The sequence below is a fragment of the Takifugu flavidus genome, chromosome 1, assembly GCF_003711565.1.
Source record: "Takifugu flavidus isolate HTHZ2018 chromosome 1, ASM371156v2, whole genome shotgun sequence".
Lineage (NCBI taxonomy): Eukaryota > Metazoa > Chordata > Actinopteri > Tetraodontiformes > Tetraodontidae > Takifugu > Takifugu flavidus.
The window spans coordinates 20468003-20483068 of record NC_079520.1 but is presented as its reverse complement, the minus strand read 5'-3'; the positions used below and the strand labels follow the sequence as shown (position 1 = coordinate 20483068).

The following is a 15066-nucleotide window of genomic DNA, read 5'->3' as shown; positions in this document are numbered from 1 at the left end:
AAAGATTCTTAAGCAGTTTTTATAGCTGTTTCAACAGAATATGTTGCAGACCTTGCCTTAACTAACTTAGAATTTAACTAAAGACCATAGTTATGGTCTTTTGTGAACCTGCACTGTATTTTGGATAAGATTACAAAAAAATGTGAGTAAACAGAATGCAATAAATACTTTTTTTTCATAAGATGCTCCATCATTCTTTTACAATTTTTTTTCATCAAACTAAACCAAAAATGCAACTATTCAGTGCAATGGCAGATGACAAACAAATATTGCAGAACCATTGGTCAGTAATTAATTTAAAGTCATTCAATTCATTAATATTGCAGAGGATAAAACTAATTTTTAAATGTCTATATTTTAAAATTTCCAGATATAGGCACTTTGCACTTTGCTGTGTCTAAATGCAATGATGTCTTTGCACAGGTTCTAAAGTACACTTTCAATCAGCTATACAGCATATTTTTAAAAGGAGACGACATACCTTCTGGCTTTGGTCTGTTCCTTCTCCCATTCTCGAAGGAGTTTGGGCACCATCAGTTTGGAGCTGTCACGTGGGTTGAGAGACCAAAGATCTTTGGCTTCGAGAGGCATTTTGTAACCTCTAATGGCCAAACTGAGACAGAGAAGCATGAGTTTTAATCATTCTGCTAATATATATACTGTCTGAGACATTTATTGTAATTTATTTATGACATTTATTTGAGACAAATAATCATTTAGTCTGAAATCGTTTTTCTTGGTCAATATATTCCATTCAGGGTCAAGGGGAGGATGCTGGAGCCTATCCCAGTTGCTTATGGGCAAATCCAGTGTGCACCCTTTAATGAGTCACCAGCTCATTGCCAAGTCTTATATTTGGTATGTTGCTCAAGGGTACCTCAGCAGCACTCCCCTTGCTACCAGAACATCTTACATGACTTGTCTGCAACCGAGAACCCTTCACTTCTTAGCTCTATCCCCTACAGATTGAGGTACCGCGGACCCATTTATTAACATATACTCTACAAAATGGTTCTTGTAACAATATCTGGGCAAAATATCATGCAAAAAAACTGCACTGGCATATACAATAGGTACATTGCCCAGAGATGCAGTTTTCCCGGATAATCATCTGCATTCGACAATCAATCTTTATTTATGTAGCGTCTTGTACAATCAAAATTGTTTCAAGGCGCTTTCCAGAATCCCAGGGCCTAACCCGACAAGCAACGGTGACAATCAAATTTCACTGGAAATTATCTACATTCCCATCATTGCAAACAAAAGGGAGAAAGACTGAAAAAAAATATTGTCTTTATAAGCACATTGTTTGCATTTTTCAACCTCCATAGTTACCTCTACTCTACGCTACCCCTCTCTAATGATTAGCTCTATTTAAATATTGTCTTTGATGATAGAACACTGAAAAACATTCTTTTTAGGAGTTTATAATGGTTTGGTTATTAGTTTTTTATTTGATTATAATTTGAATTTAATTAAATATACTGTCACAAATCTTCCCTCCCCGTGACCCAGAAAGGGATAAAGCGATTAATAAGATGAGACCAGACGAGACAAAACTTCAACATAAATTAGCGGAGCAATGCTAACATATGTGAATATTCTTAAATAAAAGTTCAAAAAACAAACAAATATTCATTTTGAAATGTGAATTCTTATCATTTAACTAAGACTTTTTTTTTTTTTTACATATAAAGTACATATAATAAATATTACATATAGTACATATTCTGCAGGGAACAGTTGCAGATAACTGTGTGAACCCACCTTGTGAACCACCAAAATGTAATAGTAGAGAGAAAACCTGCTGTGGATTCAGGGCAGGGATTCTGAGGAGAAATTGCACATGCAGAAAAACAGGCCGTAGAGGTTAAATGACAAAAAGGAGCATATCTCTAAGCAGTTTGTAAGATCTCTGTTCTGATTGTGTGACATGCAAGCATCAGTGTGCACAAACACGCACACAAACTTACTTAACCACACAACAGAAAGTCTTTTACTCACTGGATCTGTGTCAACATTAGAGAAAAGTGGAGGTTTCTCATTAAAACAGCACAGGATCAGCTCACAGACCACGAGGCCAAAATAGAAGTAAAATGTTGTAAAGCGCAGTTTGTCAGTTACTTCACTCTGAAATGAAAAGCAAAGACAGGCATTCACAAATAGTTGAGCGACAATAACAATGCCAGTAAAGTGATGTGGGTGCAACTATGCAGCTTAATCATGGCTATAGCTTCTACTTAAATGGTCCTCTATTGAAAAATCAAAAAAACATTCATTCTAGCTATGAAAGAAAGTATTCACAGTAAGTAAGCACTTATGGTAATATACTGGTAGATAAAAAAAAGGGTATAAACCTTACAAAGTAGATTTAACATGGACAGAAAGATGGTGTTTTCAGGAAATAAATATTTTTAAATCTTTTCTCAACTTGATTTTGTATAATTTCAAACTATATTTTTCCATAGTACTCTGACTATTCTATGAAAACAGTTTACACTTTAAATAAAAATCAGATTTTAAGATTCACAAAAGTACAGTTTTGGCAGATCACCCTTACTCTCTTGCATCCAGGGTAATCACGGTGAGTACTAATAGAAGTATTATGTATTTAACTGGTGTTGCTGTAAAAAAGGAAATATATTAACAATGGTCATAGGAGACAACCTGCTGGAAATTTGATAAATATAAGTCGATAGACTAATGAATAGTAATACATGTTTTGTAACCTGGAAAACAGAAATGTATTTGCAGTGATGTAGATGAACAAACCATAATGTGTAATGTATAATAACATGGTATACATGGTAAACATTTAAAATTATAAATCAAGATGTTTCCATGTATCACGGTCAATTCCATCCATCCATCCATCCATCGTTAACAGTGGCGGGGCGGGGGGGGGGGGGGGGGGGGGGGGGGGTCACAATGGAGCTCTCATAGGCAGGTTTTGCAGCGCTAATATTCTGCAACATGATTACTGCAGAGAAAGCACAAGTTGACTTCAGCACACCACCTGTCTCCAAGGTAGTTTTCTCTGTCAACTGGACTGGGTTTCTTCTCTTGAAGAACTGAAGGCTTCAGAACTGAAGGCTTCTTCAGTTCTGAACTTCAGAACTGAAGAAGCCTTCTGGATAGAAGGCGAAACGTCTTCAAGAGAAGAAACCCAGTCCAGTTGACAGAGAAAACTACCTTGGATACAATGACCTGGATGACTGAGAATTTACACAGACACCACCTGTCTGTTTCATCCTGTAGCTGAATGACATCACAGCCTGCTGGTGATTTCACATCATGAGGAATCCTGCTACTTACAGTTGAGTGTGTCAGTTCACCTGACCTTTAAACAACAGAACAGTTGTTCTTACATTTCCATCATCAGGGGATGGTGTGACTACTCCTGCCATTTGCACCAGAGCTTGTCATTGCTGTCAGTGAGACAAGTTTTCTTTCTAATGTCACCTGGGTACATTAAACACCAGAGGATTAATTCAGTGTTCTCATTATCTCTCGCTGTTGACTGCAGTCATCCCTACATAGATATTTCCATGGCAGCCTTTTTTGTTTCCATCCTTTACACACATACACACACACTTTCAAGGATGTACTTCCAGAACTACTGGCTCCTGACTCACTGACGGACACATCTATTGTCTTTGCGTAAATACAAAGGCAACATTTTTGTTAAAAATAGCTATTTCTGGTTGATTTAATGCTAATATCTTTTGTGATTTTGGTTCATGTCTCAACATTGAAAGTAAAGAATAAGGCTTTTAGCTTTTACTGTACTGTACCATGTCACATAATTAGGTTTTTTATGTATTTAAGTATAATAAAGCAAGGCACTAAGGCCATTTAAGGAAATGAAATGTAAGACTATTCATTACATAATTTAAGATTTATGTCAAATAGTTTGTAGATTGTAGCAAATCTGCCAGATAGATCCTACCAATAATGTAGATGAGGAAATTTGGGAAAAGGAATTTTATAAAAATCCAATTCCATACATTTTTGCTCTACTGTAGCATGCAGTAATTTTCAGTCATGTCATAGACATTTCATTCAAATAAACATTACTACATGCATACTTGTCTCAAATTGGTCCACAATAAGGGAATACAGCAAACAGGAACCATCAATGTTGTGAGTCACATCAAAGAGATGCATAATTCAACTTGTGGGGAGTTTCACATCACACTACTATTTAAGATCTGCCTATGACTGCATTTTATTGCCGTTATTGTGTATAATAATGTGAGGTTTCATTAAACCTAAGATAACCGGAAATTACATCACCGGAAGCAGGTTTATGACTATTATAGCAGGAGCTTTAAGACATAGTCTACATGCAGGCATAGTATCATTTTGTCATAGTCTCTATTGTATTTGCTTTGTTCATCTGAACAAGACTTGTAATGATTTGATAAGGAGTTGAAGAGAATATCTACATATCCAGATGTATTGAAGTTTTTCTTGGTGTACTCAATGTGTAAAAGGCGGCAAAAGGGGGAAATTAAATTGCCACTGCTGCATTGCTGTATTGCTGTAAATTCTTGGGGAGATGCATGGCAGTGTACAAATCTGCAAAAGCCCTGATATAAATTTAGGACAGTATAATTTAACAGCAGGTATTTGGATGTTAGGAGATTAAACGTGAATTATCTACTATTAGTTATGTGCTCAACAAAAATGCACATACAGAACATTTTAAATTAACTTTGGTGTGAAAAATTAATTTTCACAGTCCTAGAAGCTAAAATGTTCAACAATCAACATTTTCACAAAATCCAGTCTGTCTATTTTTGTGGAAGATTTTGTCCAAAAAGCACTCTCGATATGTTTTTAAATGAAAAGCCACAAAACACTGATCGGGAACTTGGGGAACTATTCCTGTCTGGCTGCCAAACATGTAGTGTCCATTTACAGATGTCTTCACAGGCTCCAAGCTCCTGCTGATCATTGCATGTTTCCCATTAATTGAGCCTTTTAACATCAACAATCTTTTTAAATAGCCATGCGGTTATTATGTGTTGTTAATGGTCTGATAAGAAATATAGGTGAGAAGTATATGTTTAACAACAGGTCAGTTATTTACTCTTAGTGTGGAGTCCTTTACAAATATTTTAGGCACTGTAAGCCACACAATGCCTCATGGACTAAAACTAAGCGTGTGAAAGGTTGGGTTGAGTTAACAGATGAAATACAGTTAAAGAGACAAGCACAAAGGAAGCAAATAGCTGAAAGGATAAAGAGAAAAAACAAGACCAACCAGTGTCGTATATCCACGCTAAACAAAAGATTTCACATGAAACTTAGTGAAATCTCACTTTCTGTCTGTGTTTTATTATGATTATAGATATTCTCTCTCTATGTATGTATGTGTGTGTTTGTGTATGTGCTCACATTTATGACATACTGAGTACCAAAATCATCATTCTGCGAGCAAAAAGTGCAGCTATATATATACGTGTACGTGTGTGTGTGCGCGCGTGTGTACATGTGTGTGTGTGTGTGTGATCTGCAATTATCTGCTGATATTTAACACAACAGCACTTGTTCTCGTGTGACCTTGATTTTATAGAAGCACATTTTATTAGTGAACTGATGTAATGTTAATCATGTTTCCAAAAAGGTCCCAGTGCTGTTGTACTTTCTACCAGCATTAATGGAATGTCTGTTGTCTTATCAAATTACTTGGTTGGAGCTAATTATTATATAATATAGTTCTGTGGTCTCACCTGGCTGGAGGCTTGGAGGATCTTTGAGCGGAAAGGCACGATGGCACACAGCACAGACATGAACCAGAAGATGAACAGGACGCCTGAGGACTGAACCCCGTGTAACCTCTCAAACTGGATCAAAAATGTGGCCAAGAGCTGAGAGTGGACAGGAATGGAGAAAATAATTCAGTGAGAGGATGAGAAGCTATGAGTTAGCTTTGCCAAAACAAGATTAGTGAGGGCACGCAAGGTAAACGATTCAGAGAGTCTTTTATTCTGGCTGTTGCCTTATAAAATGCAGGACTTAAGGGACTGCAGTACTAGTTTCTGGAAGTCCACAGAGACCTCAAAACTGCTGCTCTATCTGAATAAATTTAATCTTACAGCCCTCTTGAAAAGCTTGTGCTTAACAACAAAATCTTTCTTTTGAAACCCTTTCTTCTGGGAAAGTGTTCAATTGCTCCATTCATTGATTAATTTGTTATATAGTTTAGTAACATTACATCCTCACCATGGTCATACCAAGAACCAGCGGGGTAACAAAGTAGATTGGAGGCTGGGTGTGACCCTGACGCAGCTCATGGAATGTGTAGAAGAGGTCCATCCAACACACAATCCATAACAACAAGCCAAATACCTGAGCTCAAAAAGATGGAAAACGCAGAGACATGTGGTGAATTGTGTGTAGAATGCTTAATTAATGTTTAAGATGAGCAACCTCTCAAGTGACTTCTAAATGTAAAAAATAATAAAATAATGCAGGAATTAATATAATAATAACAATAATAATCTGCCTGGAGGGGTAAGGGGTCTTCTTTTTTACATATTACGGTTATTAGTAGAAGGAAGGGTATCATAATACATAACTAACTGGTTTGGACACCATCAATTTAATAAATTATATTTACATTTAAATAAATTAGACAAGCCAGAGGAATTATTTTAATGTTTCTTCATAGCAAACTTTCAAAATGAAAAAACACAGTACACTCACAGTTTTGAATCTGTTCATTATGGACATCATAATGTATCCTTTGTTGTTTCTTTTGAGATAAAAGACGTAGATGGGACAGACAGCCCAAAGATAGATGCATGGCAGCCATGACAGGACAGAGAGCTGGAAACACTCTGGTAGGTCAGGCCGGTCTGTGTGGAGCGTCTCATTGGCTACCTGTGAAAACACAAGAAGGTCCGTTTCAGCTTGCTGTAAGTGTCCCTCTTCAGACACACATCAGCACTCATGACACATACTGCACCCACACAAACATGCATTCCACTAGTGGGTTTCTTTTTTGTAAACATTTAAAGGAGATTAGATAACATCTTTTTGAAGCAGAAAGATCCTGTTTTTCCACATTTTAGACAGTTTTATTAATGCTTTATAAAGATTATGTGCTAGAAATGTAAGAAAGAAGAGAGTTCACCAGTCGGTTAACTTGCCTGCATTTCTGAAGAAATAGTAAACCTTTATAGCTGAGTCCTACAGGTGCTAATGACTGATATAGCAGCTAACAAAGACAGAGTAGCTTTCCCCACGTATGGATAACCATGATATATAATAGTAATATTAACTCATGTAGAAATACTTGTTTTTTTGGTTTAATGATATGGTTGCAGCATATGCTTAGATAACTAATTTGTATTTAAACATTAATAAATACATATGTTTCATTATTGAGATAATAAAACACATTTATGTATTTTGAAAACTGTGTGTTTTAAAATACAAATGATATCTTATAATACAATTTCACTGCTTTGGTTGTAGCCTTATCATGTCTGGTCTTAAAGAATGTGAAACATCCATATCTACGTTTTGTACGGTTTGTTTTAATGTATGTATGTAAAACGTTGTCCATAACACACACAGTGTGTTATGTGTAATCTTACAGGCTATGCTGTAAATAAGGTCTAAATCTTCTTAAGGCTTAAGTCTGACATAAGCTTTTTAACTACTGCTGGGTAATGTGATGAAGAGCATCTCCCAACAACTGCTTCTGCTACTGCTACTGTCATAGAAAAAACACAACAGTCAGTCGAAGAATTAACCATGACATAGAGTATAGCTGTAAAAATATGTTTTTGCTGTAAATTTTTTTTGTAATTCAATGAATGTTCTACGATAAAAATATGTTTCCTTTTCTTTCAAATTCATTTTTATATGGTACTGATGACTCCTAAACTGTCACTTATCTTCCATACAGTTGACTGGCTGGGTTAATCACTGATGTAACATGACAAACTTAATATGCTCTGAAACACTGTAAAACATGTCAATATACAGTAAACATATCTAACCTCTAAAAAATCTCTTCAGTTCTAAGGTTTATTGATGATCTCATACAAATAGAATTTAGTCTCACTAACAAAAAGTAAAGCAAGTGGTCCGCAGTTCAATAGTGTGATCATTAGATTATGATTATACTTTAAAATATTTTGGACAAGTTATAAACAACAACAAAAAATAAAAAATAATGTAAAGTCAGTAGGCAAGTATAGTTTTTTTTTAAAAATGGTATATTTAATGAGCAACTACACAGAGGTGAGCATTTTCATTGTTGGAAAGTATATGGTCTGTTTATTCTGCAAAGAAAGAAAAAATGAGTGCTTCAAAGAACTTCAGAGAAGAAAACTCCAGCCCACATGAATGAATCATAGTGAAATTCTGCTCTGGCACTTATTGAGGCCCCTCTGAACAAACACAGTTGAAACCCGCCCATAGAAAGAGCAAAGATAAACACAGCTGCCAACCTCCAGCTACTCTTTTCAAATACCTATCTGCTTCATGAGTCTGGTTACATACATGTAAAAGTGAGGGCTGATTGATGACGAACTCAGTGATTGTTCATGCTGGCATGTGGGTTTGTTGACTGTGGGGGCAGCTGTAAAATGCCCCTTCTCTGCTTTTGAAAATCTAAACATTCTTACTCTTGATACACTCAATATGCCAATATGTAACAAACCACCAGAAAGAATTCTTCAAACCTCTTTTCTTTTAAATTTCTGTTTCAAACTTTCAATCGACCTTACAACATATTCTACTTTATTGTATTCTACCAGGTTTTCTACACCGCAAACCGATGATCACATAAACTCTGAATGAACCCATTCCATTTACATAGTGGTGACAGCTGTAAATGCTGTCACTTTGTGGAACAAAAACATCCATTGTACTGTTTAAAATTCTAAAAAAATAATTTCAAATATACCATATAAGACAAGCTGATATATATATATATATATATATATATATATATATATATATATATAGATATATATATATATATATATATATATATATATATATATATATATATATATATATACTGAAAATGTTAACATTTTACTTATTTTTAAGCTACCTAACATTGCTTCAATTTGGAAAAAATATACACCAAAAATTTTAATCTGTGATTATTATTGGTAAATGTGATTCATATCTGCATCCACACAGGACCTCTGTGATGTACACTTTAATGTTCGGGACACAGAACTACTGCGATCATTACCCCCCGTAAAAATATAAATGATGTAAAGCACTACTGGGGCCGAATTTGATTGCGAAAGCATCATTAGAGGAGCTAAATGCCATGTACAATTTCTAAAGATTTATTTTTGGTCATTTGTAGCCTTTATTGGATAAAGACAGGAAACACAGGGTAGAAGGGGAGATGACGAGCAATAACTGTCCTGACCTGGATTTGAACCCACGTCAGCTGCTAAGAGGACTATAACATGAGCAATGTGCACAGTTTTCAGTCCTTTCTTTCCCATGTCAATTTAACAGCACATTATTTGCCTCCACAATGATTGAATACAAATTCTAGCAACACATAAAACAGATACACCATGTGATCATACACTGGATAAACGGTCACGGGTATGGAGAGAGCCCAATAGAAGCACAAATGAACAAGAGCTCAATTAACACACAGTATTTATTTGGCAGGAAAAAAATAGAAAGAATGTTAGATTTTGTAAAGCATTTAATGCATTCACAACCCAGTGTGCTAATATTGTAGCTAATGAACAGTGGATCGAGGAGAGAGCAGGGCCAACAGGAATGAAGAGCACCCTGGACCACTCACTGGATTCAAGTAAAATGCACGCAACCAAGGAACCATTATTAGCACATGTGATTTATATATATTGCAGGGAGGAATTTGTACTGATGAACTAGCTTAAAGCACCATCTCAACCCTCAGTATGTGCTAGTCAGGGTTTCAAGTTCTGGTCAATGCCTAACTTTTTCCCAGGAGTTTCATTGCAAATGAAGAAACATATTGGGAAAAAGGGATTTAAAAGATTCATAAAGGATGAGCTGGAACATAACAAAGTAAATTTCATCTTTAAAACCGTATACTGTGCAACAAATAAAATTACATAACTTTCAATGTCTCAAGTTTCCCATATCCAAGACAGAGCCCCAGAGGAAGGAAAGCTGTAATTCTACTCCAGCTATACTAATTAACTTAAAACCCAACGTTCTACTATGCCTGTTAGCTAATGTCTTTATTGTTCTTAGTAATCAGGCTTCTAAGGACAAGACATTACTCTAAATTGTTTGACATCTGTGGAACACTCTGAAAACTGTACATTTTTGTACAGTTTGTACATCTCTAAACTCACAGCTGTGCTACTCCTATGAAGGCTCCGATAAAGGTGCCTATAACCCTTTTGTGAGGGGTGTTTTAAATATTAGTTTGAAGATTGACACCAACTCATCTAGGATCTACAAAAGCATAATTTGTTCCATAATAACACAAGATGCCATTTCTTTAAAAAGGGGACCAATGAGCCATATGAATTGGTCTCCATAGACCTATTCACATTAACATTGTAAAATAAAATTTCAGCAATCTAATTTTCTGTTCTGATTCTCCACTATTTGGATATTTCCACAAACTGCAATAAGAGATTAATGTACAGACTGAGTTTAACAATTTAGTTTTAGCCTGATTACCTGTCATTTATGAGTTTATTAAGTAAAGATCGTAGAATTACAGGCTGGTAAATGACATACAGGGGAAAATGTAAATAAAGTTTTAAAACAATACATAGTGAAATGTTACTACATCTTATAGACGGTATAACCAAATCAGATCATGATTTATGTAAGAAATGTAATGAAAATCTAAACTATGTAAAAAGAAAATAGAGCAGTAAAGAGGCATGGAATTGCTCTCAGATGTCGCTTATGTATGAGTTGTTCTCTTTCTTTTCCCCTGCTGCCACACCTTCCACCACCTAGATCCAAACTAATTAAAACAAACAAGTTCCTCTAGACTTCCTCTCAACCAAACCCAACTACTTTGTGAATGACCTTTTATATATTTTAAGCTACTGTCTTTATTGATTATTATTAATTGTGGAATCAGTTTTATATGGTAACCATTACTACTAATACGATTATTAGTAGTTGCAGTATAGTTGCACTGAATGCGCCATTGCAACAGCAATTATAAGAGTTGGATATTTCAATGTGTAATGTTGTATTTCAGAAAGGGGAGGACACTTTTCACAAGAGGAACCGTTATAAATCTCGTCTAGGTTGCACAAACAATGTAATCTCGCTGGCACTAAGCTTCAGCTATGTAAAAATAAGCCTTTGATTTTTTTTCAATTTATCTGAACTTAATGTGCTTGTGTCTTTAAATGTTCCAGCTTTTCCTTAGCTTGTGTGTTTGGTTACACCCATCAAGTGCTCTTATAGTACTGTGTCTGAGAAAGCAGGATGCATGGATGGTCACATAACTAGCACACTGGCGGACCCTGATGAGGATGGGGTGTGCTGGACAGAGATTTTTTTGTATTGAGAAGTAAGAAGTGTTGTGCAATACTTCCAAAGTTGCTAGATTGCATTTTTCTAGGTACAAAATTAGTGCCAAAATAGGTTCTTTCAAAATGACAGTACGACTCTCCTTGTCCACTGTTATCTAATGTCAACAGCCGAACCAACACAGATAATATGGAACGTATGCACTGTTGGATGACAGTGATATCCATTCTAAATACATTTTGTTTGCTACAAGCAGTTGTTTTCCTGTATGCTTTATTGATTTAATGATTAAGAAACTTTAAAGTTCTTTTGAGAAAAACAAAAGTAAATAAATATCCCTGTTTTTTAAAGTTAGTCACTGTCTCTGCAGTCAAAAAAGTAGGGGTACTATGGTTATGATGTACTGCAACAGAAAAAAACAAAGAACTTCCTGTTAATCTAGTGTAATGTCAGCATTATTACTGAAAGTGTGCTTTCAGGACAAAATCCTCAAAACTGTTTTTAAAGAGTAGTAACTTAGATCTTAAATGCAGATATCCACATGTACTGCACTAGTTTTGCAGAGTTCTGTATACAAAGACAAAACAAAGAGAACACAGATAACACAACATGCAAATGGACCAAGCCTGTGCATCTTGCATTTGCATGGTTTCATCAATTCATACAGGTCAAAAGTAAACTGTAAAAACTGAATTAAAATAAAATAACTACTTTAAATCTCACTATAATGCTTTAGTATTTTATTTGGAAAAATAAGTAATCATATTTTTTATTCTAATCTATACAGATAATGTATAGAAAAGATGAAGCATTTTAATGTATTTAGATTTTGTGATGGATAATTTTTAGAATAAAAACAGATATTTATCTCAATTAGTGAAGTGTCAGCAAAATGCTTCAGAACAAAGATACCATTATGTTTGCATGCTAACATTGACCATAGTGAAATACTTTTAAAGACCATACAGTATATGATTTGTTTTGTTCTTTTATTTCTAAGAAAATGCAAGAGATTAAAGATGCATAGACTTTGCAGAAACCTTAAAATGGCAATTGTGGTCAAGATTTTTGTAGAATGCAGCTTGTGCAGACCCTTTGGAGTATGGGAGGATTCAGATTTAAAGTGGGAATTATGAGTTCCAACTTCATATACCCTTGGAAACAATAAGCGAGGCTGAACAGGAATGATACTACTCCAAAAGAGCCTCATCTAAACCTTTAGGAACAATAAATCCTGAGAGCACTTGAATATAGTGATGTTACAGCCAGAGCTCTTCACACATGACGAAAAAGCATCACAGGTTGACTCCGACACTTTTATCCAAAAAGTGGTGAATTTTGTCACGGAATATTAGGATTTTGAGATGTTTGTATTATGAGATTAGATTGTGATAAGGCAAATAATATATCATGTACTGTAACTCGATAACGTTGAGTAACTCACTAACGTTAAGAATTGTACGTGCAATGTCAGAACATTAGCAGTCAGTTTTATACAGTTGCTGCAGAAAAAAAATGGCATTATAGTAGCATCAGATACAAAGGGTCGATAAAATTTTATGAATTTTGAAAACACATATATATATGAAAACAATATATATGAAAATATATATTGAATTTTTATTTCAAAATGTATACATGTGACCTTATTGTCAATGCATTTTAAAATATAATGCTTTTTCACATATCTCCAGCTTCTGAACATGTTTAGGAAGACTAAAACTTGTCACAGGATTAAACTTGACAAAGAAATGCTGGTCATCAATAACTTATCTACTAAAAAAAGGAGACTGTCAATTGAAGCTGATAAATTGAAATTATGCATATTCATTGCAGGGCGGTAGAATACTGACACACCAAATACAAAAAAATATAATACATTATAAACATGTATTATACAGTATAAATACAAACTACCCCCAGGCAGCACTATGAAAAACACACACATACATACATACATACATACACACACACACACACACACATACCGCCATACACAAACAACAGACTCAAAGAAGCTCTAATCTATACACATTAAATAGGGAAAGATCGGGATCTTGGAGCTAAGGAGCAAAATATGACTATAACACTGTAATTCGTCGGGATTTTTCCGTTTGTTTATTGGACATGACATGTTTCTTGCACTGCACTCTTTACAACTTGATGCATCTCTTGGCAAAACATTCAGTGAAGCTCTGAATGCTCTGAATCACACCTGTTCAATTTGCCTATTGCCTGTTTGTTTAAACTATAGATCAAATAGATATAAATGTCAACGGCGGTGTAGTAGCTCTACTTCCTTTACTGTAAATCGTGGTAATCTCTACAGTAATATCAATTGAAATAAAATTAATTACAGCCTCCTGACTCCATTAAGACATCATGTCAGTAGTGTTAATATCAATCTTTGTTCTTCCTCAATCAATAACCCACTTCTTCAAGCACAAAGTGGAAGCACGTAACACGGCGTTAATTGGGAGATTGTAAAAACCGTAAATGCTATTAAGAGGTTATTTATAGTTCGCCATAGTTGTTAGTATACTTATAATTTACCACCCGGAAAGAGAACACACGGAACTAATCATGACATAACGCTGGCTTTGCAGGTAGACCACGAGAAGACCACGGCGGCATATTATCTGTTGCAATGGCTAAAAAAAAGTGACACAAGCACAAGGCTGACAGAAATGTACTCACCCAGAAAGGAAGCTCTTGTCCGCAGAGGCTCTCCATCTCCGTTACGGCGTGGAGACCAGGAACCACGGGGGAGTGGTTAATCTTTCGCTCAGGTCGGGCCCTTTCTCGCTATTCTGGACCAACAAAAGTAAGGCCACTCACGGTCACATACCCCAAATTGAGGTACAAGTCACGGTGTCGCCTCAGGTTTGCTAAGTTCACTCGGGCGCACACAGATATTACCGCCCGACTGACCGACCAGTAACAGGAAACACTCCGCGCTGACTGCGCTGAGGCAGAGGTGGACGGAGAGGTTTCTACTGGAGGTAGCGCTCATGTAAGAGGCGGGGCTCAGGCGCTGACCACGCCTCTTCCACGGATGTAACTTGCACAGTTACCGTGACTCAAGAAAATAATCTTGCTGTCACGTCTAGTCGTGGTTTGAAGCGTCCTCAAACGTTTTTGACTTAGCCTCACTTGCTTTTCAGTTCAGCAAAATAATTCTGCTGACGCTGGCATTTAAAAATGAGGAGTTCAAGACGCTATTACTTTGATGACAAGCATAAGAATCACATTTCCTTCAGCATATTCAGACTTCCATTGCATCTATTTCACTAGTTATTCTATTATTCTCAATATATAGACGTCTGTATATATAAAATACAGTCAATCACATTATTTCCCACGAAACGAACCCAGACAGCAAAATCCTTGGGTATTGATTTCAACTTTCAGTTCACAATTCTCGTAATCACAGCAGTCAATCATAGATGCAAAAACAAATCTATCACATTAAACACACTTAGATCCTTATATAATACAGTTTTGTCACCTTTTGTTTTACAAGAAGTGTACATAAGTCAGAGTATCATACCTTTATTTTCAATCGAA

The 15066-nt window shown here is 35.7% G+C and overlaps 1 protein-coding gene across 2 annotated transcripts in view; it reads right to left on the bottom strand.

Annotated features, from left to right (window-relative positions):
- Positions 1–14499, bottom strand: part of abcc3 (ATP-binding cassette, sub-family C (CFTR/MRP), member 3) — a 34861-nt gene extending 20362 nt beyond the window's left edge. The window contains exons 1-7 of one of the 2 annotated variants that reach the window (XM_057055874.1): positions 14197–14499; positions 6715–6891; positions 6232–6357; positions 5739–5876; positions 2005–2130; positions 1768–1829; positions 482–613 (exon numbers count right to left, since the gene is read on the bottom strand). In XM_057055874.1, the coding sequence (XP_056911854.1) occupies positions 482–613; positions 1768–1829; positions 2005–2130; positions 5739–5876; positions 6232–6357; positions 6715–6891; positions 14197–14232 (797 nt within the window). In that variant the 5' untranslated portion in view covers positions 14233–14499. The remainder of the gene's footprint in view (positions 1–481; positions 614–1767; positions 1830–2004; positions 2131–5738; positions 5877–6231; positions 6358–6714; positions 6892–14196) is intronic. The other variant, XM_057055882.1, reaches the window with a different exon arrangement.
- Positions 14500–15066: the final 567 nt, after the last annotated feature.